General features: G+C 44.2%; 1 protein-coding gene across 1 annotated transcript; it reads right to left on the bottom strand.

Annotated features, from left to right (window-relative positions):
* Positions 1-160: 160 nt before the first annotated feature.
* LOC119650681 (F-box/LRR-repeat protein 20) lies at positions 161-24,810 on the bottom strand. The gene is made up of 9 exons (XM_038053644.1): positions 24,491-24,810; positions 22,525-22,635; positions 8,374-8,457; positions 8,199-8,293; positions 7,957-8,134; positions 7,705-7,893; positions 1,337-1,630; positions 1,059-1,271; positions 161-915 (listed from the first exon to the last, which is right to left on the bottom strand). Exons 1-9 carry the CDS (start codon positions 24,518-24,520, stop codon positions 808-810), a joined length of 1,302 nt encoding a protein of 433 aa, XP_037909572.1. The 5' UTR covers positions 24,521-24,810; the 3' UTR covers positions 161-807.
* Positions 24,811-25,333: the final 523 nt, after the last annotated feature.

The following is a 25,333-nucleotide window of genomic DNA, read 5'->3' as shown; positions in this document are numbered from 1 at the left end:
TTTTATTGCGAATAAAATAATCATGAATAAATGTAAAGCACTCATTCAATGGCTCACAATTAGTGCCTGAAAGTATTGCAGTTGCAATTATATAGCGTTCAGTACAGCGTAATTATTAGAAAGAACTGACTTTCACAGCTCAAGAAAATAATATATGAAGTAGAATATAATGCATTTTATTTCTCTTTCAGTTTTGTTCGCTTCATTTTTGAATCACGTCGTTAAGTAGAAAATTGTATTTACTTTTTAACTTACAACTATTATCACAGACAATATATGCAGACGAACAGAACCTATTCGCAGGCAATTATATCGCGACTTTTCTTCTCTACTTAATACGCGCTCGACGACAAATCCTTTTCAAATTGCTTGTCCCCACGATCGCAGGGACTCTCTCCCGGATCGGAGACGTGAAAACCGTGTTCTACCATTTTCAGTACACACGTTATCTGAACATACTGCCTGTGACATTACAATGTATAAAATTGTAAGAACTTTTGTCAACTTAAAATTACAATACAGGATTGATGGTACAGACGATCGTAGAAAATAAAAGGTACATTACACGATAGGAGTAGAATAAAATTATAAATGAGTTAAAATGATGATAGCAAATCAAATAATATAGTAGCAGTGATAATAGTATACATCTAAATAATGTATCTTTATTACTTTCTTGACTTACTAATGAAACTTAACCTTGATGAGAGGCATAAGAGTAATTATTCCCTTTTAGAAGAACGTTATGGTGTATCAGTCATCACGGCTTTTGCACAGTATCTTTCTGGCTAAGCCCACAGCCTGATCTCAAAGAATCTCACAGCATCTACAATATCGTGGTCGGTGACCAGTAGTCGTAGGTGGTGGTGTCACCGGTGCGAAATATGCATGAACTTTTATATTAGGTAGATGATTCTAATTTGGGGGAATTGAACAAAAAAAAAGAAGAGAAATTTAGAATTTGCGGGTGTTTGAACTTCTAAACAGGACATATCAATTTCAAGTACAGATTAATATTGATAAAGGAATTAAAAGATACTAGAAACAATCCAACTTACCCTTAACCGTCGTATCGCTGCACGTGATATCAATTGGCAGTCAAATAATTCAATTTCCTGCAGATTGTGACAAGTTACTAAATGCTCCAACGTCTGATCAGTAATGAGAGGACAATTATCCAATTCTAGGACGGATAGGCTTTCAGCGGCACAGCTTCCAGCAGCTAACTGACGAATTCCATCATCCGTAATTAATTCGCAATGTGATAAAGTCTGAAATTTAAATATGCATGCATTTATCATTCGAATTCTCTTCGGGGTTTAACGCTACGACTTACCAATTTTTCTAAGCTTGGGCATCCAGTTGCCAAATGAGCTAATGTTAAATCTGTGATTTGATTACATTCTTCCAAATCCATACGTTCTAAATATTTGCAATTTCGTCCTAAAGCTTGAAATCCTAAATCGGTGAATTGGTGACAGCCTGCTACCTCCAATGTATTTAAATATGGATTGTGTTGAGCTAAAGCTATTAATGATTGGTCAGTTAGTTCTGCACATTTAGAAACACACAGTTTTCGTAGATTCGGACAATTTTCAGCTATTTTTTGTATTGAAGCGTCTGTTATTGCCTGTTGGATAGATAATCATAATTCGGGTTAAGACCAAGTTGCATTGATCATTTGTGATTAAAATTACTTTTTTTAAATCTTATTTATTTAATTCAACTATTTTTTATCTCTAATTAAAAAAATTATATATATTTTTTTTCAGGATTGTGGGGTCCTAAAGTCCGCATCCACTTGATGTCGAACCGGACCAAATGGCGAGCAACTTACTCCCTCTTTTTTTGGTCCACGGACCCCTCGTTTAGGGCTTAGCATCCAAACTTCAAAAATGTTAGACGAAGACGGCTTTACGGTTTCTTACCAGGGCAGAGGTAAATCGTGCATCACCTCTACTCTGGAAGCAGCGTGACCGAATCGACTCGCAGATGTGAAGTGCTCCTTTATAAAATTCGCAGAACATGACTGCGAACTATATTGAGCGTAAATCCGCCTATATTTTGGACCAAAGTTTGACCAGAGCTGAACATATTTTTTTTTTAGAATTGCGGAGTTCTAAGTCCGCATTCACTTGATGTTGGACCGCTTCGGTACCGCTGCTCCCTGGGCAGAGGTGAGGCAGCGTCTGACGATTTGCCTCTGCCCTGGTAAGAAACCGTAAAGCTGTCTTCGTCTAACATTTTTAAAAAAATTAATTGGCCGTGCGGAGTCTTGCTCCTCCTCGTGCTAGTCTCCTCTCGAACTGACATCGAATAACAATTTTCAATTTGTTTTTCGATGTCGTGGCAAACTGGCGCGTGCGTTCGCTCGGCCACAACACTCTACCCCCAGCTGAAAGCAAAGGGGTTTTCAGCAAGGAACCAGACGCACAGCTCCCTCGACCCGATTGCCGGAAGTCAAAGCGGATACGTCGCGTGTCACTCGTCCTGGTCGCGTTTTCCTGCTGAACGAAGGGCTTTAACCGAGCCCATGCCTTCGATGTTAAGACTATAATAATGTCGGGCTCGCTTGAGGACTTCGAAAAGGTCCTCATAAGGTGGCTGCAGGGGCTTCCGAGGAGCGTCCGTCCTAATTAGGACATGTGTACAGGATCCGATATCCCTGGACACGTCAGTCACGGTTTTTGCGTAGTTGCCGGGTGGTGGCGGCTTTGGTTGACATTGCGTCCTTGAGCAGACGCAACAGACCGGTAGCATTGAGTCCCGCCCTGATGTCGAGAACAGGGGCGCTGGGAAGTCTCAGATTCTCCTCGTATACCAGCTCTGCGGGACTTGCAACAAACCCTTCGCGATTGGCTGTTCGGAGGCCAAGAAGGACGAGTGACGGCCTTCAGAACTGCTGATGGTAAGCGGTTTTTCGGTTGTGTTTAAAGCCGAGGAGTTTGCCCAACTCAAACTGCATTCCCTAGTCGATAATTATAATTGCCGGCACACCAAAGCGTGGAATTCATTCTTGACAGAGACCCTGCACAGGATTGTGCAGTTGTGGACTTCACAAATAATTTTTGACTACCTTTGTCCAATAATTGAAATCATTTATTATTCATAAAACATAATTATAAAATAATGACATTTTGATTATATAAACGTCTAATTAATATATAAACGACGGATGGATTCGTAAGCACAGAAGAGAAAAACTTTCTTTTATTTCCAAATACATTACTTCTCACTGACTTTTTACTTCCCGATTGTTCCGCTACCTTCGTGACTTCGCATCCCGTTACCCACAGATAGGCAAGCCACTCAGGAGGGTGAGTTTCACTTCGTGGTGAATTGCATCGTTCCCGTGCAGAGCCTGGACGAATCCGTGTTAATTAGCCTGTGCCTCCACACTACCCCACCCTAGTTGATTACTGTGCTTCAGCGACAAACCCGACTCCTGCCCCGCCAAACTTTAGGGGCACAGATCAAATCTTACGCACCGTGCACCCCTTCCCTCTGAAACCTCAGCTCCGGAGACAAAAGGCTTTAACCTGGACACGGAGACGTTCTTGGTCCTGCCGTCGACGCTAAGCCTAAGGAAATGCTCCCCTCTGTTCAGCACTTCATATGGTGCTGCAAGGGGAGGCGGGAAGTTTCCACGCGAACCAAAACGTGTGTGCAAATATCTAAGTCTCTGCTGGTGTCAGCCCTCGTCGAAGAATGACGGAATCGCGGCGGTGATTTAAATCTTGCCACGGTGTCCCGGAGCAAACACAAAAACAAGTGGTGGGAAGGGCCGACTTGGTATCGAACACAGGATCGCTGGGCAGACTCAAATTCTCCCCGTATACCAACTCGGCGAAACTGGCGGCAAACTCCTCGCGATTGGCTGTACGTAGGCCAAGTAAAACGGAAGGAAGGCTTGTGGCCCATGGGCACTGTGAATGGCCTGTCTTCTAGGAGGTATCAAAAGTACTTTATTGCCATGTACGCGGCTAATAGCTCACGATCATAGGTGCTATAATTCTGTTGAGCTGTAATCAATTTCTTGAAAACAAGGTCAACGGTTCCCAGATTTGGTTCACCTTTTGATGAAGGGCAGCACCTGCTGTGATGTCTGAGGTATCGACGAATACGGCTAGGGGTGCATTTTTTTGGAGAAATGACAGGAGTGTAGCGTCCGCGAGCTGTCGTCTGGCTAGCTCAAAAGCCTGGACTGCCTCTGTAGACCATGCATTGAGGATCACCTGATGTTGTGCGGCTTTGGGCAAGAAACGACGATAGAACCTTAATAATCTTGTGAGAAGTCCATGTGAACTCGAAGAGTCCGAAGGGTGTGCATGTTGTCATTTTCGGAACATTTTCTGGAGCAACAGGGATTTGATGGTACGTCTTGGCTAAGCTCAAGGTCACGAAAACCCCGCAATTAGCGAGGTTGTGCGCAAAGTCGTGCATGAGTGGTATGGAATAGCGATCTGGAATGGTTTGAGCATTCAGACGTCTGTAATCGCCATGCTCCATGCTCCATTCGTCGTTGGACTTTGGGACCATGTTTAGCGGAGAAGACCAGTAGCTATTTGATGGTCTGCAATTTCGAGAAGATAGGAGCGCTTAGATGGTTGCAAGAGACTTCTTTCGGTAGTTATGCTGCTGTATTTTTGAAGAAGCGCGTAAATGCAAGGATCGGCTACTTCTTGAAAAATGATCGAAAGACTGACAGTGGAACAGGTGGCAAGTTTACCTGAAGTCTTAAGCGAAGTTACGGGATCTATAAGAGACCTATTCTGCAGATCCACTGGCAATCCATAGTGGCACAGGAAATTCGCGCCTAAGATGGATATACTGATGTCCACGACTATGAATCGCCAAGAAAACCTTCGTCAAAGTCTAAACTCAAGTCTACTTACCTGTAGCCATAGGTGCGGATCGGCAAAATTCGAGTTTCAATGATTGTGGTATTAAATTGTTATGCCGGGATACGGGAAGAACCGAGACTTCAGCGCCTGTATCGTAGTTGCGCCGGCTCATGGGGTCGTAGACTGTAGATGATACTGTGCTGCATTTCGGGTAGCGGTTGCCAAAACTCCCGGTAAGTCTGATTTATTTGATTAGAAATTGCAGGAGCTGGTACACTTTGTACTCTTTGCAGCGAACTTTTGATGGTATGAGAATGCCCCGGGACTTTTCGAAGGTCCCATCGACCTACTATCCGATCGACCATTTCGGGAGGCGGGCGTAGACCTTGATCTAGTCCTACTACCCGAACGCAAAGCACGGACGGCCTTTGTGAATTAAGAGACGGTGGCTGTTAATGCTGCCACCATTTGCTGCAGCTAAGCTACCTGACCTAAGTTGTCGCGGGACACCTCACCAACCATAGATTGCACGTGGACCTCATGGATTTTGTCCGCGATGACGGCTAGCATATCCAGAGACTCTGAATTCGCATACGTCAGGATAGTCTGTGTGCTATCCGGAAGCCTCTGCAGCCACAAAGACTGTAGCAGCTCGGTGCCGATTCTGTCACCACCCAATTGCTTCAGTTCACCCAGCGTTAGCTTTGTCAGTAAGCGGCTAAATTTAGCTATGCCACTTATTGATAGGCGTTGTACGAACTGCTCTTTCAACCGCCTATTAGAGCAGTCCTCGAGAACGTCCAGCCCTACAACGCGTAATTAAAACGCTGTGACGCTGGCCAAAGTGAATTGGGCCTCGAGTTGGAGGAACCACGCTGCCGGGCTCCTACGCCAAAACGGCCGCACCCGTACGGCCAGGGTAGTTACCGCGGGCTTGTCTCTATTCTGGAGGACATCGTTTGGCAGAGTTCGAGACAGAAAGAAACGAAAGGGTGTGAAGTTAAATGATTCTGTCACTGGAAAAGTGAATTTGCTCTGAGATTCTAACTGAGTGGATGTTGATAGATAGTTGCGCCTGTTGGATTTCCTGGGGTGCCGGCTCTCCAAGTGCGCCTAAATACATAGTAATTGACGAGTTCCATGCGACAAGGGAGAATTGTAACAACGGTGGCGGAGTCTTCTGAGAGTGTGAATAGCCGACCCGGATTTCGCGACGGCCTATCGAATGATAACCAGAACGCGAACTAAATCGGAAAATAGAAAAAAGAAAAAAAAAACCGGCTCGACCGCGCGTGTGGAGCCGTAAGTCTCCGGACCCGAATGCCGCGATCAAGGAGGGGAAGATCCACGACGGATCACCGTCTCAATGATCGTCTCTTCCGCCTCAGATCTTGTATGAGGCACGGCCTCTGAGGTTTCCACCCTTCCTCGATATCCTCAAGCCAGTTATTCACTTTGAGGATGTCCCTCTCTCTCTAAATTGTCAACTCCTGTAATTAACTCCCGCAAAACTCTCGGATGACCAATAAAGCCATCCCAACCTCATAAATTTTTTCATCTGTGTGCAGAAAACTTCCACACACAGTGTTTTTTCATGAAGAGACAACAATCGAGTTGCTCCCCGTCGCAGAATATTAATAAAAAAAAAAACAAGCAAAAAGGGATCGCGAGAATTCAGTCTTTCTCGTCTGAAGTCAGAGAACAAAGTGAAGATGAATCATTGAGGACGGAATGGCACAGCATATAGCCGACTACCTCCGTATTCCATCAAGGATTCATCTCACCCGTCACTTCATCCCTACGAAGAAGAAAGAATATTTAATTTTTTTCAAATTCTGAAACGAAGAGATAGCCGTTTCACATAAAGGTAGGGAAGGACACTCCTCAGAAGCTCGGACGGCAATACCTTTCAGCTTATAGCCGCAAAGGCCCGTAGATCCAGAGGTTTCTGGAAGGCAATCACCTACGAGACGTTAAATCTCAAGACAAACAACAAACGACTAGCTCTTATGGTATATTACCAAGGATAGGACAGGAAACTCTACGTTACAAGGTGGGAAAGGACATTGAGGCTTAGGAACACTTGCTTCCGGGGAAAAAGGCGTGAAGCCTAAAACTAGAAATCTGAAGGCAAGTGTACGTGGAGCCTAGCCAGGAACAATGTTGAGAATCTATTGATTCTCTACCCGACACCACCAAACGAAGTTGGGAGCCGGAATAGGCTATCTTCCACTTGATTTAGAAAACCTGCAAATACGAAATTCGGCCTGAATCCAGGAAACGTCGGACCCCACGTTGGGCGCCATTTTTAATGATAGGAGTGAAAATAGGAGATCAGGTCGATCATCCTGAATGGCCGATAACGACCTAGAGGGCAGAGCTATCCCAAAAATCTAAACAAATTGGCTAAATTGACCGTGAAGGTCCGCCCACAAAGATTAAAGCTCCATCAAAGTGCTCGATCGACACGTTCTTGCACGTCTCTGTGCTAGCCAGGCTCGGGAATGTGGGCGGGTCCTTTGAGCGCTTTGATCCCTCACGCTTCATTACTAAAAACCAACGTGTCTATTCCGATGCGTGGGTCCGCATTACATTCATTCATTCATTACAACTTCACTCCGAAGATCGAATTCCGAGTGATGATTTTTTTAATTTTTAGATGCTGCGGTGAGAAATCTTGCTCCTCCTCGTGCGAATCTCCTCTCGAACTGATTTTCGCTGTCAAAAATTGTTTTTCGATATTGTGGCCAACTCGACACGCAAGTTGTTCATTTCGCCACACATTAATTCAAAAACGAAACAATTTAAAACTTTACCTCAATCGGATTGCAAAATATTTCTAGAGGTTACATATACTTACGTCGCAACTATGCAGAATGAGCACCATTAGATCAGGACAATATTCAGCTAAACACATTACAGCATTATCGTTGACTTGTTTGCATCTTTTACTGCTAAATTTCTTTAATTTCGGACAGCCACGGGCTAGCGCCTCAACACCATTCTCCGTTACCAGATGACACCAGGATATATTTATTTCAGTTAAATTCTAATGTGGAAAAATCACCAATAAATTTCAACTAATTCAATTAAAAATCATTAATCAACTTACGGAGCATCCATCGGCAAGCGCCTTTAAACTATTATCAGATATATTCGGGCATGAGTCTAAATTGATTGATGTTAGTTTTGAACAATGTCGTGCTATTGATAATATCGACGAGTCTGTAATTTTTTTACATTCCGATAAATTTAAATGTTCAATATTGTGGCAGTGGTTGGCTAATGTTCTGCAAACGATTCACCATTCAGCATAAATATTCTATTTAATAATGGAAATGTTTTGAAATTTACCTGATTGATATATCCCCGACTGATTGACAACCTTTCAATGAGAGGAATTTAAGGAAACCACCACACCGTTGTGAAATATTTTCGATTACTGGACCCTTTTGTGGAAAGAAGACAAATTTTTACTTCTAGTATTAAGCATTCGATTATAGATTTTGTCGGTTGGGAGCTGCCTTACCTCGATGTCCACTTGAAAATCGAAAAGATTAATCTTTTGCCAGCTTGATCCGTCAAGTGCTAGAACATTCCAATACTTGCATACCTTCAAGATAAACGATTGATGAAGTATTACTTTTTTACGATAAAAAAACAAGTTCATGAATTGAAAATAATTGGTAGATGAACACATAATTTACACAAAGGTTAGAAGCTAGGAGGCTAGCCTGCATTTAGGTCAAATCATCGAGATATGAGTCACCTTTATAATGGCAGAGCTATGTGCAAAGGAAATATGTCTAATACAGGGTGCGGCAGCATAACTTCCTTTTTTAAAATGCGAGCCACTCAGTTAGTTGATGTCATAGCGGAGCGCTAGTGGTCTCGTTCAAGAGGGGATACTGTAAAGTTTTGTCCCGACACGATTCAGTCGCCATCATGCGTTGGAATAGTGAGGAGCGTGCCTTTGCCGTTGAGGTTTACTTTTCAAGCGGATGTTCGGTTATTGCAACACAGCGTGCATTTCGGAATCGCTTTAATTTAGCCCCGTTGGCTCCCGTCCCAGACCGCAAATCAATTGTTACATGGGTCACTACATTCAGACAAACTGCAAGTGCGACAAAAGGAAGAACTGGAGTCCCTCGGCCCGTTAGATCACCTGAGAACATTGAAACAGTGAGAGCGTCAATGTTGCGATCGCCACGGCGTTCTGCGCGCAAACACGCATCTGCTCTTGGACTATCCGATCGTTCTATGAGAAGAATTCTTCGTGATGATCTTCATTTTCATCCCTATAAGATGGCGATAGTGCAGGAACTTTCAGAACGTGACTTCAATTCTCGGATGAACGCGTGTGAGCTTCTTCTTGATGTCGTTCCCGAGGGTGCTATAGTTTTTTTTAGCGATGAAGCCCATTTTCATTTGTGTGGGTCGGTTAACAAACAAAACATGCGCTACTGGGCTGACACCAACCCTCGAGAATTGCATCAAAAGCCTTTGCATTCACCCAAAGTCACAGTGTGGTGTGCAATTTCCTCAGCTGGAATTATTGGTCCCTGGTTTTTTGAGGAAAATGAGGTTACAGTGACAGTGAATTCGGACCGATATGTAAACATGCTACAGAATTTTTTTTTCCCACGGCTAGAAAATTTGGATTTGGGGGACACTTGGTTCCAACAAGACGGTGCAACAGCACACACTTCAAGAGCATCGATGGCTGTTTTGAGGGAACACTTTCCAGAGCGCCTTATCTCAATTAGAGGCGATTTGGAATGGCCGGCACGCTCTCCCGATCTGTCCCCTTGTGATTTTTTTCTATGGGGTTTTTTGAAGTCCCGTGTTTATGTGAACCGTCCAAGAACCCTACAAGATTTGAAGACCAACATCCAAGAAGTAAATGCCAACATAACACCTGCTATGCTAACAAGAGTCATGACAAACGCCAGAAATCGGTTTACGCAATGTATGGAGAATGGGGGACGTCACCTAACAGATTTGATCTTCAAAACAATGTAAATAAAAACTTTAGAGATGTACCTACATTATAAAAAATAAATAAATATTTTCCGATGCATACAATAGTTTTTATTGAGTTTTGAAAAAAAAGAAGTTATGCTGCCGCACCCTGTATATAACAAAGTAGTTCGAACTAGGGCGATAAGGCTAGAAAAAAAGTTTATTTATTCCGACGTTTTGAGTTACCTTAACTTTATCAGAAATTGGACTGAGACAAATCGATGGGGGAATGCCAAGGCCAAGGTGAATAAAACACATAATTCCAAGGGAACCGTAAGAGTTATTTTATTCGAAATATTTTTTATCGCTTTCTACATCTTTTCCCTTTCCTTTTGTGAATACCACGCCAGTAGAAATGACTGTCTTTGGAGGTGAACAACTCAGTGAGCCATTTCCGCAAATTTTCGTAGGAGTCGAAGCGCTTCTCAGAAAGTGCGTGGCCCAACGATACAAAGAGGTGGTAATCCGATGGGGCCAGGTCTGGTGAGTAAGCCGCATGGTTAAGCACCTGCCAGTTTTCCAGCGTGTCGCGAACGACTTTCGACTTATGCGAAGGTGCATTGTCGTGGAGCAAAATCACCTTCTTCTGCCTTTCTTGATATTCTAGTCGGTTCTCCACAATCGCTCGGCTTAAATATTTCATTTATTGTTTATAGCGAACGGTGTTCACAGTTTCACTAGGTTTCAGCAGTTCAAAGTAGATCACGCCGGTCTGGTCCCACCACACACACGGTATGACCTTCCGATCGTAACGATTTGGTCGTGCCGTCGATTTCGATGCTTCACCTGGACTCACCCACGATTTGTTGCGTTTAGGGTTCTCCAAGACAATCCACTTTTCGTCGCCCGTAACAATACGATTTAGAAAAGACTTTCTTTTGTACTGTTGAAGCAGCATTTCACACGTCACTTTTCGGTTCTCCATTTGTCTCTCGGTCAGTTCATGCGGTACCCACTTTCCATACTTCTGAATTTTTCCCGCAGATGCTTCGAAATTGCTTGCTGTTGAACTCCCAACGTATCGGCAAGCTGTCGTTGCGTTTGTGTGTTGTCTTCACTTGCAATTCGGGGTCATCAAACGATTTTCGCTTGCCGGAGCGTGCGGCGTCGTTCAGGTCGAAATCTCCATTTTTGAATTGTCGAACCACGTTTCATATGTTCGAAGTGTTAATGCACGATCGCCATAAACTTCCACAAATGCACAGTGGCTCTCGGGCACCTTTTTTCCTTGATTGAACATGAAAAGCAATGCATGGCCCACAGACTCGAAATTCGGTACGAACGCTGACATTTTTGACGCGCAATAAAAACTTGCTGGAAAACACGCGCAATAAAAGCTTTTTGGGGAAACGTCAACGAAGTTTAGACACTCGACAACAACTAAACAAAATGACAGGTATGTGTGACCGACAGCGACACAACGCATTGAACGCCATCCGTCGAAAAAAAACGGAAATTAATTAGGAGTACACCTGGTAAATACAGTGACCAAATGTGGAATTCGGACCCCGTCGTACAAAATACATAAGTATCCAGAAAGGGTTTTTTTTTCAAGAACATTATGTACAGTGTGTTGGATAAAATGCAAAAAGAATCAAAGAAAAAACAAAAGAAACTCTATTTTCGTATGCAAAATTAAAATCCGGACAGTGCCAAAAAATCGCAATAATGTCATTAAAAACCCAAAAAATTACTAGTGAATACTCCGTATGAAGACTTTTAGCATCACAAACATTCTTCACTGGACACTGGCATGGGTTTTACCAAACGTTGGATATATTCGGCTGGAATTTTTCTCCATTGTTCAAGAAGACGTTCCATCAAGTATTTTTTTTTCGAAATGGGACCTTCGCGAAGCCTACCGTCGACATAATCCCTCAGGTTATCAATAATATTGCACTCCGTGGATTGTGGAGAGGTTTTGAGTAGCTTCGGACAATTGAACACAAGCACATGTGTTCATATTCGGATCCATATACTCCTCCACGAATACCATGTTACCCACACGGTCTGCCTCGTAACAGCTGCCCTACCATATCACTTTCTACTTTACTGTGATTTTCAGATTTTCTAAAATCGCTCTACTTGATTGACTTCATTAAGACAAATTTTATTCCGTAGGATACGCGAAATGCACGACTAGAGAAGTATTTCCCACGTTTTTGGGAGTGAAATATATTCAAAATGAAAGCTGTACCTAGGGACCTTTCAGTCAAACGGCTCCTAGGGGAAATGGAAAATAGTGTTTGATAAGTTGCCTCCGTTCTGGGCAAAAGCGCTATTTTTAAGTCCGCAAAGTCATTTGAGGTGAAAGGACGTGTTCCTTCCTATTTCCTCTTTGCAACGTAATTAATTTTATGAATTAGCAAATTATTTTACAAAATATTCAAGGACATTATAGACGACAGTGCAGTGTGGTGCATTTGAAAAATGACTGTAGAAGTTAACGAAAAAATCGAACAAACTCCTTTTCACTACGAATCTTTTACCGTCGTCATTGGCTTTGTCTATTTTTTCGTGAACTGAACATTAAGTTATTCCAAAACCGTGTTCTCAATACTCTAAGCCTAGTCCAGACAGTACAATAACTACAGCTGTGGCAGCGCAGTGATAGCGTTTTGTTTCGTTAAAATTTGGTTTACTGTCTGTCCGTCACACGATTTTTTTTCGGAGACGGTTGTAGCGATTCACACCAAATTTGGTGGAAAGGTGGAAACTGTGAACACGCACGCACACAGTGAGCTACATAATTGTACATCGTACTTAAGGGGTATCTCCATACATGTAAAAGGGGGGTGTACATTTTTTTTCATCAATATGGGGTATCAAATGAATCAGTACAAAGAGGAGAACGACAAAGGTGCTCCTCAAAAGTCTGATTTATCCGCTTGCTGGATTCGGTACAAACAGGCTCAAAAGGCTCTAAAAAAGAGCATAAGGTCGGCCAAACAATCAGCATGGAGACGATTTTACGAAGAGACGTAACTCTCCTGAGGCAATTTCAAAGTTAGAGCGGATCCTTGTCAACGAACGTAGCCAGCAGTTGGGTTATCTAAGTTTATACAGCGGGAGGTACACAGAAAGTAATGAGGAAAAAGTGTGCATTTCACAGGCAACCTCCAAAATATCATCTCCGAGCCGACAGACAAATACAGCCCTCAACCGGAAGATTGGACTCTGGCATGCAAAGTAGTTTCACTGGGACCAGTGAAATGGGCATTTACCTCGATCCATATATACAAATCTGCAGGTCCGGATAGCATTATTCCTGCTCTAGTAATAGAGACAAAAAATGCCCTAGGTCTACACAATATGTTCCGCCCTTGCCTAGCACATGCTTATATTCCAACCAGCTGGCGTGATGTGAAGTTAGTATTTATTCCCAAACCAGGGAAACCCACATACACAGACGCAAAAAGCTTCCGACCGATCAGTCTAATTTCCTTTCCGCTAAAAGAACTGAGAAGATTAGTAGATCGGTTTCTAAGGGATACATAAATCCGCACTGTCGGCCACATGCCTAAAAGAAAGTTGGTGCCTCCATTATGGACTCACGGTGAACGCTAGGAAGACTGGACTAGTTATGTTCACTAGGGATGTTGGGTAGGGCAAACATCAGGTGACTCTGATGCACGCCGATCAGATGGTCTCAAGATTCGTCTTCGAAAAGACATACTCCGTCGTAATCACCAAAAGAGAAGAATGGTCGATAAATGGCCAAGAATTTTTTAGCATTACAATCTTAACGGATCAGTCATGAAAAAGGGATCGGGAGCAGGGCTGTTCTCGGGAAATGAGATTATGGAACTGGCTCGATTTCTCGAAAAAAAGACGACCATATTCGAAGATATATGTCATTTCTTTGACAGAAGAATGTTTGCACCATCCGAATCTGTTTCGACAGGGCAGCATTATCAGCACTAAACAGCAACCACATATCGATCTAGTTGGCATGGAGTTGTCATCAGGTGCTGCTTAAACTTGGCCGACTGAAGAAAACATTTCTGATGTGGGTGCCAGGGGCACTCAAACATCGCTGGTAATGAGGGAGCTGACAGCCTGGCTTGCCAACGTTCTGAATCCACAATGGTGGGGCCAGAACCAGCTGTCAAGTCTACTCTGAAGGGGAAACGGCAAGGATTCACGCATCTGAATGTAGAAATTTGAACTGCTGGCGGCAGGCGAAAATCTTTGTGAAGGAACCTGAGGCCCCTAGAGCGACATTTTTGTTATTACTTAAGAAGTGGTCATTAAAAACCTTTTAACGATACACTGCCTCTTAAACTATTACATGGAAAAAATCGGAGTGGTGATCTCTAGCATATGCAGCCAATTCGAGGAGGAATAAGAGACGGCACAGTCCTTCGTATTCAGCTGCCCGGCATACTCAGGCCTCAGACGAAGATACTTTGGTAATGTTTTCTTCAACGAAGAGTCTGTACGTTTTCTGTCTCTGGAGAATGTTCTCAGATTCGCGATAGCCTGCGAATGTAGTCGGCGATAGGCCGATGCACAGGCGATCTCCATGGATAGTGCAATGGGCCTAACAAAGGAACTTCGAGCCGCGACTCCCCCATTAAACTAAACTAACTAACTAAATTAGGAGATAATTGGAGAGTGTTAGCAGAGAAGCAAGATAGTTGGGCGGGACTGCGGGAAAAGCAAATGTGGGACCAAAATGATTTGAGTTTTCCACGCTCCAGTGAGTCTTCAACACCGGAAAGATATTCACTTCTGGACTTAAGTATTTAGGATTTGACCGAGGAACACAGAGTTGAAAAACAACGAAGCCAAAGGTTCCAGAAGACAGGAACTTCTTCCTCCCTTCCAGTAAATTTTAGGCTTTCAGTGGTTGACCAGACAGGGCAAGAACGCAGTGACTTAGAAGAAGAGGGGAAATAACAGGGAAGAAGATCTTATAGAATGGTATAGAAATGAGTGGTTGGTCGCACTTTAAAGAGAGGAGAGAGAAGCCCATTTGATTGTCGCCAGGGCTGAATTCAAATATTCCAAGTTTGCCTCACAAAAGTTAAATTTGGAGGCTTGCGTACGACAAGACTAGAGTAGGATGATCAGCGCATCAAACTCGATAGCGGGATGATGGGCGTCACGAGCAACGTAAGTAGGGACGGGGCGTGAGAGATAGAAAGAAAGGTTGAATGGAAAGGTAGCACAGGTAGGAGAGGAAGAGGAAAAGATGGTTTCGCTGACTTAATTGCTATCAGGACAGCTCCGCTGGTTGACTTGCCAAGTCCAGCGCAATATTTGTCAAAACGGAAGATAGGGTAACCTCCAAGGAGTTTTTCTAATGAATGTTGACTCTTGAACCGCTATACAAATATTTGCCTAAAGATATAAAGTTATCCTCAAACACAGATAAAACTGGGTGAACCAGAAAAATGCATGACCGGATATACTGAGCTCTTCTAAACAACCGAGTCTGCCTGTGAAATCTTAAGGAAAATTCTATGCTGACAATAAGTGGCGGTGCAGTGTGTAAGAATTCACGATCTATTCACCGTTTCTATCGATGTCAGCTAACTTTTTCGTTCTCAGTTCTAATGCAGGGTTGTGTCAAAACAAAACTCATCCGCATCTTGCACTACGAGCGCCGCATTCAGAAATCGTCTATTGATGGGATTATGTATGGAAATCAGTAACTCCGCCATGCTATTAACATAGTATGCTGGTCCCAAGCCCAGGTAAAGGAAGAGAGTTTGAGGCAACGTACTCTGTACTATCCTCAGTAAAACAAAAATAAAATGCTGAGATCAGGGAAAGAGATAAATAGAGTATAGTTGGAGTTATTCCACTATGCTAAATCCTACCTGATCTCTCTTGGTGACAGGCCCCGCGACAGGTCGACCAAGAAAATGCATAGAATGTCGTTACAAACATGATGATCGGATTGAATCACAAGCCTCGGAGAAATGCTAGGGCGTCCACCTCAGTCGACGCGGCAGGACGGGCCCCGGTCCTGTCGAGAAATGGGCAAGGGTTCTTGACGCATGGACGGCGTCAGGACGTAAGCAAGTTAGTCCGCACACAACAAACAAAACAAATACGTGTCTGCACGCTAAATGTTGGTACCCTAATTGGAAAGACGGAGGAACTCGCAAGAGCCCTTCGGAAAAGGTGCATTGACATCTGCGCTCTGCAAAAAACCCGCTGGTCTGGTGCCAAAAGCTGCAACATTGAACGCGAACGCAGTAAAAATGGCTACAAACTTCTCTATTTTGGTAACCCACACACTCAATATGGTGTTGGCATTGCCATCTCAGAGGGTTTGCGTGATGCCATTAAAGAAGTCGAACGATTTGATGATCGGCTGATGAAATTCACCATTATATCAGCTGATCGCACTATTCACTTCTTCACCGCGTATGCACCACAGACAGGTCGACCTGATGCTGAGAAAGATGGCTTCTGGCAACTTCTCGATGAAAAGACTTGTCACGTGCCTGCTGACGATTACATAATCATTGCCGGCGACCTTAATGGTCATGTGGGTGAAAAGGCAGACGGTAACAGGTGCCATGGGGGAAAGGGGTTCGGAGCGCGCAATGAGGGTGGCGAGCGTATAATCGATTTTGCGGACACCCATGACCTTGTACTTATGAATACATGGTTCATCAAACGATTGTCTCATCTTCCCACATTTTATAGTGGGAACAGTAAAACGCAACGACTATATTCTCATAAGACGCCGGCACTTTACCACCGTTACTGATTGCAAAGCCGTTCCCTATGAGAACATCGCACCTCAACATCGGCCGTTGATTGCCGTCCTGCGAATTAAGCCACCGATAAAACAGCGTGAGGAAAGCACTGGCCCGCCGCGCATTAAATGGTGGCGATTTGGTGAGAAGAAAGAAGAAACGGTCTCACTCATACGATTGCTAACCAATACGAATGTGGAAGAATCATGGAACCAAATGAAAGACACGATCCACAAAGCGGCCTCTGCAACCCTCGGGGTCACCAAGCCGGGTAAGCGGTACATCAACCGGGATACTTGGCTTTGGAATGATGATGTTGAAATGAAGGTCCGTGAAAAGAAACGCCTCTACCACAAATTTCTCGACGATAAAACGCCTGCTAATTGGCAAATTTATAAGAATGCCAACCGGGAAGCAAAGAAAGCGGTCGCTGTCACCCGAGCGAACCATTTAAAAAATCTTTACGATAAACTGGACACTCGGGATGGCGAGAGAGATCTATACCGACTTGCTAAAAGCCGTGATGAACGCACACAGGATATCGAACACTTCTGTTGTGTTAATGACAAGAACGGTACTTTGCTTACTGATCGTCGAGCCGCGACGGATAGATGGCGAGAATACTTCGAGCAGATTTCAACTGAAGAATTTGCTCATCCTCCACTTCCAGAATCATTGCCGACGTTTGGAGCAGTTCCACCAGTCAGCGCAACTGAAGTCAAGGAGGCAATAAAACAAATGAAATCGGGGAAAGCAACAGGACCTGACGACATCGCATCTGAGCTCTGGAAAGCAAAGAGCTGGGACCCAACACCGTGGCTGAGTGAATTCTTTAACCGGGTTATTCAGGAAGGAAGAACACCATCTGACTGGCAAGAAAGTACCACTGTTCCAATATGGAAAAAGAAAGGTAGTCCAGCAGAATGTTCAAATTACCGTCCGATCCGGTTACTTTCCCATACCATGAAGATTTTTGAATGCATTCTTGACAACCGTATTCGCGAAATCGTTGAAATAACCGTGAATCAAGCCAGATTTGTCAAGAACTGCGGAACTACTGACGCAATACACGCTGCGCGGTTACTCATGGAGAAACACCGTGAGAAGCATCGCCCTCTTTACATTGCCTTTCTGGATCTACAGAAAGCGTTTGACCGTGTACCACACGAACTCATTTGGTATGCTTTACGACAACACTTCGTGCCAGAAGAACTCGTGCGCTGGGTTCAATTGCTCTACCACGATCCGAAAAGTAAAGTTCGAAGTATGGCGGGTGTAACAAAACCGCTTCGTGTCTCTGTTGGTGTTCATCAAGGAAGCGCCCTCCCACCACTCCTCTTTGTTCTTGTTATGGACACCGTCACACGGGATATCCAACCAAAAGGCAATGAACGGCGTCTTGCGGTAATGGAGACGAAGATGTTACGTTGGGCGGGCGGCGTGACACGTTTTGATCACATCCGAAATGAGGATATCCGCGATCGTTATGGGTTTGCACCGATCGTGGAAAAGTTGCGAAAGAGGCGTCTTCGATGGTATGGTCACGCAATTCGTGCTAACGAGAACTCACTTGCCAAGATTGGTCTGAACATCGAAGTCGATGGTAAACGGCCAAAAAGTAGGCCTAACAACGGTGGGTTGATACGCTGGATGGGGATTTAAAAGCTTCGAGATTGTTCTAACACTAGAACTAGGCTGACTTCTTGTGACTTGGAACTATGATACAAACTAGAGCTGGTGTTGAACACCTTTGCTCCCCTCCCCTCCTACTTTTTATTAATGGGTATAAGGAATTTATTGTGTCTGTGCAGGCTTTGCGTTTTAGCTTGATGTGATGTTCCCAATTTAGTCGGTTGTCAAACGTTAGTCCTAAATATTTCGTGGTTGTTTTCCATTCGATGATTTGATTGTTGATTTGGATGTTTGCCAGTTTCTGGATTCTTTTCCTGGTGATGAAGATTAACTGAGTCTTCTCCGGGTTGGTTTTTGTTTTCCATTTCTTGAAGTAGTTGATCGTTGTGCTGGTCGCTGTTTTGCTTCGAGGCGTGGAATATACATGTGTCGTGCACGAATAAGGAGATGCCGGTGAGGTCGTTGAATTTCCTTGGCATGTCCGCCGTGTATACTGTGTATAGCAGTGGTGGAAGGGGTGATCCTTGTGGTATTCCTTCTTCCATCCTTCTTTCGTTTGATAGGTGCTGCACGACTTTAACCCTAGAACTTTAGCTACGAGGACTGAGTGCCAAACTTCATCGAATACTTTCGATATGTCGAACATGTTTAGTCCGGTCGATTTCTGTCTATTTAGTTCGTTGCGAATGTGCTGGACTACTCTGGCCAGTTGTAGCTCACATGAATGCTCTGGTTGGAATCCATATTGTTCCTCTGGGATAATGTTGAGCGCGGTGAGTTTGTCCTGCGGTCTACTGTGTATTATCCTTTCTGCAATTTTTCCGATTGTTAGTAAGTAGTAAACTGATGGGCCTCCCGTTCTGTGGGTAGGTTGGATTTTTTCCCGGCTTTGGTAGAAGGATGATGATGGATTTTTTCCATGCTTTTAGGTCGGTTCTGATCCGAAGCACTGCATTTATGACTGCGGTGATTAGTTCTGTGATATTGATCGGTGCGTTCTTAATGCACTCGTTTGTTACTATATCCCAACCTAGGGATTTTCTGCTGCATAGTCCTTGAATGATGTCTTGGACTTCCTGTTGATCTGTTTGTAGTTGTCTTCGATTTGGGTTAAATCGTCTTGTGTCTCCGTTTCTGACTCGTATTCGTCGTCCGATGGGATGTTTTCTCTGAATTGGGAGTTTAGGTGAGTCCGCTAAAGCTTCGGCCTTTCCTTTCTTGTAGAATTTTAGACCATTGGATTCATGTATTGTGGGCATTCGTCTTCTCGAGTCTCTTTTGAAATACTTGGTGAGCCGCCAGAAACTCTTGTTTCCTGGTTCTAGGTTTTGAAGGAAGTATTCCCATTGTTGTTTCCTGAAGCTCTCGATTTTGTCTCTGATGATGTTGGTGAGACGATTCGCTTCTCTTTTTAGGTTAGGATCTCCTGTGTATCTTCCTCTCCTAATGTGGTTTCTCTCTCTTATTTTCTCTTTTATTCTTCTTGGGAGCCGGTAGTACTGTTGACCGTTTGCTTCTGTCTCCGTTGTGCTCTCCTGTTTAGCTAAAGTTATGTGAGCGGTTAGGTTTGAGATTTCTGTCTCTACCTGTTCCGATGTTGCTAGTTGTGTCGTTGTGGTGTATTGTGTTAGAAAGTGGCGGTTGATGTCTCAGGTTGTGTTTTTGTTCGTTTTCGGCGGATTTTCAATATATAGGTTATATATTGAGAATAGCACCGGTTTGTGGTCCAATGAAAGGTCGTCCAAAACGTTGATTGTGATGTGGTTGTTGATGTTCTTTGTTAAAGCCACATCGATTATGGTGCTGGTTCCTCTGGCCCGTGAAGAGTTACTCCGTTTCTGTTTAGGAAAGTGAGTAGTTCTCTCTCCGCTTTATTGTTCCGTGTCCTTCCCCAGTTACGATGACGCGCGTTGAGATCCCCGGCGAGAAAAGTGGGTTTGCCCTCGCTGAGCAGCGGTTGAAGGTCCGTCGGGAAACTGTTTGCTGTTAGTGACCGGTAGGTTGATGTAATTTTTATATCTGCAGGTCCTGTCCTTGCCTCGATGATTGTAGCTTCCATTCCTGCGATGGGTGGTAATTCCAGGCGGCGATGTTCGATGTTCCTTTTGATGATGACTGCGGTTCCTCCTCCACGGCCGGTAAGTCGGTCGTTTCTGTAGATATCGAAGGTTGGGATGTTTAGTGGGTCTGTTGGCTTGAGGAACGTTTCTTGGATGAGTAGAATGTCTACTTCTGCTTCGTAAAGGAATTCTTTCAGTTCTCTCATTTTTGCTTTTACGGAATTTACATTCCACGAGAAGATATTGAGTTTAATGCTTTCCATGGTGGTTCTTGATTGGATTAGCTAGAGGGATCTGAGAATTAAATAGATTCTGAATCATTTTGGTGATCATTAACTCCATCATATTTCGGATCTGTGATTGCATATTGCTCAGCACTTGACCCATTTCTAAAGGTTAAGGATTCGCTATGAAAGAGGGAGCTTTTGTTGATATTGAGGTGTTTTTCGCTATCGCCTTGTTGGTTAGTTGAGTTACCTGCGGGAATGGTTAGATTTTGTTATCTGGACGAAGGTTTTCTTGATATTTTTTGGGTTTTTTTCGAACATCCGCCGTAGCTTGTTGGTTATTCCCCCTTGCAGTTGGTGCAGGTGGCCTTCTGTTTTCTCTTGCATTTTGTGTAGTGATGGGATCCTTCGCATTTTACACATCGTGCTTCGGCGTAGCAGTTGTTTGCAGAATGCTCAAACTGCTGGCAATTGTGGCACTGCGACTGAGTTGTCCGCGGTTTATGTGACCACTATTAGGTGGCAAATTGATTTCACGTTGTAAATGCCTGTCTCATTTTTCGGCATTAGAACTTTCAAAAGCCTGAAGGGTCCGCTTTTCATTTTATGCTGCTTTATGCAGATGATGTTTTCCTAGCATCTGATAGCAAAAGTGATCTCGAGCAACTTGTTCAAAAATGGAATGATCGCCTCATGCAACACGGTCTCAGATTGAATTTAAACAAAACTGAATTTTTGACGACCGATCCCCATGAAACAGGCACAATCACTGTCAGTGGCAGTGATCTGCCCAGAACTGAGCGATGTAAATACCTCGGGTCAAAGCTATCAGCCAATGGAGAACTGCGTTATGAAATTGCTTCACGCATTAACGCAACCTGGATGAAGTGGTGCTCCACAACTGGTGTTCTTTGTGATCGACGTATCAACGAACGTCTCAAATCTAAAATTTATCGCAATGTCGTCCGTCCAGTCGCTCTCTATGGTTCTGAGTGTTGGTCGACTATAAAAGACAATGAACGGCGTCTTGCGGTAATGGAGACGAAGATGCTACGTTGGACTAGTGGCGTCACACGTTTAGATCACATCCGAAATGAGGATATCCGCGATCGTTATGGAGTTGCACCGATCGTGGAAAAATTGCGAGAGAGGCGTCTGGTCACGCAATTCGTGCAAACGAGAATTCACTTGCCAAGATTGGTCTGAACATCGAAGTCGATGGTAAACGACCAAAAGGCAGACCTAAGCAACGGTGGCTTGATACGCTGGATGGGGATTTGAAAGCCTCGAGATTGCACCTAGATCAGGCATTCGATAGAGCCAAATGGCGAAGCCGATCACGACGAGCCGACCCCGCTTGTGAACGGGACAAAGGCTGAAGAAAAAGAAGAAGATGTATGGAAATCAGTAGCAGCTAAGTGTGAAATTGGAGACATCCTAGAAGACAATCAAAGAGCGACTATTGAATAATTACAATTTTAAGGAATTTTTCATTTAGAGAGGATCAAAAGGGATTGAAAGACCCTATTCCTATGGAGGTCAACCAACGATAAGAGCACAGACAGAGACTTCGGGAAGCCAAGGGTCATGAATGGACAATAATCAGAGATTAGAGAAACTACGCTGATAATGATTATTTGAGCAATAATGTACTTGATCTTTCGCTCTTATCTACGAAAGTTTACAAACAATAGAGTCGGACTCTGTTATCAGATCATTCATTCAAACTAGTGTTGAAAACAATTCCACTTTGAGATAACCAACTCAGCTATCGCACCGTCATCAGAAGGGAAACAAACACGCAACTTGTTCAAACGGCACGTCCGAGGTGCATGAAGGATGAGCGCATTCAAGTGTCATTTAACTGTTTTGTGTGAGGTTTTGATTTATAGCGACAAATTCACCCCCAACGACTTGGTTCAGCGGAATCTTCCTCTGAATTGGATTTGTCTCTTGCTCAGATAATTGAAAACAATTGATATGTACTAAGCAAGATATCATGCTCCATGGGGGCACTTACCTGGGCGCAACGGCAGAGCGAGACTACATCCAAATATGAAAAAATGCGAAGTAGAATTTCCTTCGGCAGTTGCTTGATCGGTTCGTCATCAGGTTCAGGTGACAGGAATGTCTGGAAGAGAGAAATGTGTGGTGAGTGGTCTGGAAGCATTGTCTGCTTTGCAATGAATTTATAGCGCTATAATCAGAACAAATTATTAGCATTCCAATAAGTGAAAAAGCCCAAATTACAGGCGAGACTGATGGATCTTCCATGATGGCAACGGGGACGGGTAGTTGGGGACGAGATAATTTCTGCCCCAATAATTCACGCAATTGTGGCAATTGTGACTCTCGGTCGCTTGTGGTCTTGTTCCGCGAGCGAGAACCACAGCGTAGAACCTTCGACCAAATGACGACAGTTGTTCAGATAGCTGCCACTCCAAGATACATCTGAGAACGCACAACTAAGACATTCTAGGTGGAATTCACGGCCACTTTGCCGAGCGTTGGATCTGTGAGACGATGATTTCTTCGCTTGCCTTCTATTCGATTCCAAGGCAACGTGCCCGCGTCAGATTCCACTTAGCCACTCGGCCTTCTGGATTTTTTTCCGAATCACACACCCCGAAGTCGTCGTAAATTGTTTCGAATCAAATCACTGGCACTTCGCGTCGCGTCACGCTACACATGAATTTATTTAATTTCCAACCAGACAGTGGGAGAGACGACACTACGCATCGAGCGAGCACTCCACTTCTTGGTTGTCTACTGAATTGTTGCAACGTTCAAAGAAGCAAGAGCAGTGACGGCCTTGTGCGACCTACGGAATGGCACAGAAACATGAAAACAAAAACTTCCTACTCGGCTCCCTCGCCTGTCTGTTATCTTCCGCAAAAACGCACACTAATGGGTAAAATCCAAAGTTCTTTGTCTGCTGGCTGCCTATCGCATTGACAGGGCTGCGGAGTGGCAATTCGCGGCGCGGAGCAGAACCCACAATTGCTGGCACTTGGAGGTCTCGTTGAGCCAAATCTCAGCGTTCTGCGGGTCTAATCAGCGCGATATCACCATCCGAACTCCACTTCGCAGATGACACTAGCACTTATTTTTCTCAGCCTCTGCTCAAAGGGCAACACACAAATCAGCTGACTTTTTCTCAACAATTTCCTTAGCGGGCATGGAGCAACTCGACATCAGACTTCACCAGCGCGAGACGTCAAAATGTCGGAGCTGACAGAGAGCAAAGCGGAAGGAAAAGGCAGAAAGTGGTGTCGAAAGCAAAATTGGCGAAGGCGAATAGCAAACGTCAACGAAAATGCAAAGCGCGTCAGACGGACGGAGGCGGATAAAGCACCCGCGAAAAAGCAGAGTCAGACACAAGACTCCTTGCTCGAGATCAATCGTTAATTCACAACAGGCGCGCGTGCAGGCTCTTCACATCGTCACCGTTCAACCGTGGCCACCGATATTCGTTAATTCTTCGCCGAAATTCCAAAGCGCAATTATCACAGTTGTTCGTTGTTTTGTCTGGGCTCTGGCAGATTACAGCGACGACAATCGCGAATATGGCGACAATAACAATAATAAAAACATGCGCACACGCGGCGCAAACCCTACATACGTACAAACATATGACGGGTTATCGCAATTGAACACTGCGTACTGGTGCTAAATATGTAAACAAAGTAAACTCAGAAATTGTTGATTTGCTGCAAATTTATCTTGCCCGTTCGCGCCCATTGCCCGATGACATTGCATGTTAAAAGGTTGCCGCCGCCTCCGCTTTGCAGCGATCTGCAAATCGCCCGGAGAAATGTCAAAACCGTTGAACTGTCGGCTCTTTGTGTGTATGCGGTGTCTGGACTGCAATATTTTTCTTGTCAGCCGTGGCGCAATTCGAGCGCCTTTCCTGCCCTGAAAATTGCACTTTTCACAAACCCTCACGAAGCTTAGCTCAATGTGGAGCTATTTCATTGCGAACTTACTTCCATGCGGTTCCGCACTGAATTCGTCATATCGCTATTGCACCTTTTTGCGTTTCGCTGCCAGCGTTGAAATCTGTCGCTGGAATGGCCGTCGTGTAGGGAAAACTATTAGCGGCGATTGTCCCGGTGTATTTCTTGTTGCACTAGACACTCGATACCGCTGCAACCGCACAAACATAAAGCCCTCCACGATCGAGGTTACTCAGACAGAACTAGGAGCTGTTGACAAAGAAATGCCGGAATTTCCAGCGGAATTCCTCGCGCTGTCCAGACCCAGTATGGTAAATTTTTCTACTGCTGTTTTCACAAACAATGGCCGATGACATCGCTCGCACACAGCGGCGTTTCCAAGAAGTTGTGTACAGACGGAGCTCTGGAAGCAGGTGTAAGTGAGGTGCCGTTGCTGTCAACGATCTTTTGATGGCGTTGTATATATTTTGGAGTACTATTTAGGGGAGTGTGGGAAGACTGGGATGTTGATGGCCAAATAGAAATTTAATCGAAGTTTCCCAATCTGACAAAGTTATTGCTACTTGTGCACCAAACATAATGTCAGTGAATATAATTTGATTTTTCAATCAAATCGTCGTTTGCGGGAGCAGAATCAAGTTTTGAAAAGTTCTAGATTATTCAGATTATCATAACAATTCACAACACTTCTACAGGAACTTATATTTGAGTAAGCATCAGGTAGGTAGGTAGGTATCAGCTACCGCTTCGAGGAGCCCAATTGGCGCTGTGGTGCGCCGTTTTGATGCCACAAACTCCTAAGACCGTGACTGCTTTTATGAGAGCAAGAAGGTTAGGTCCGGCCGGCTCAGATCTTAAGAGTTAGTCCGTAGC

Source organism: Hermetia illucens, chromosome 1 (assembly GCF_905115235.1).
Source record: "Hermetia illucens chromosome 1, iHerIll2.2.curated.20191125, whole genome shotgun sequence".
Taxonomy (NCBI): domain Eukaryota; kingdom Metazoa; phylum Arthropoda; class Insecta; order Diptera; family Stratiomyidae; genus Hermetia; species Hermetia illucens.
This window is presented reverse-complemented; position numbering and strand designations above follow the sequence as displayed.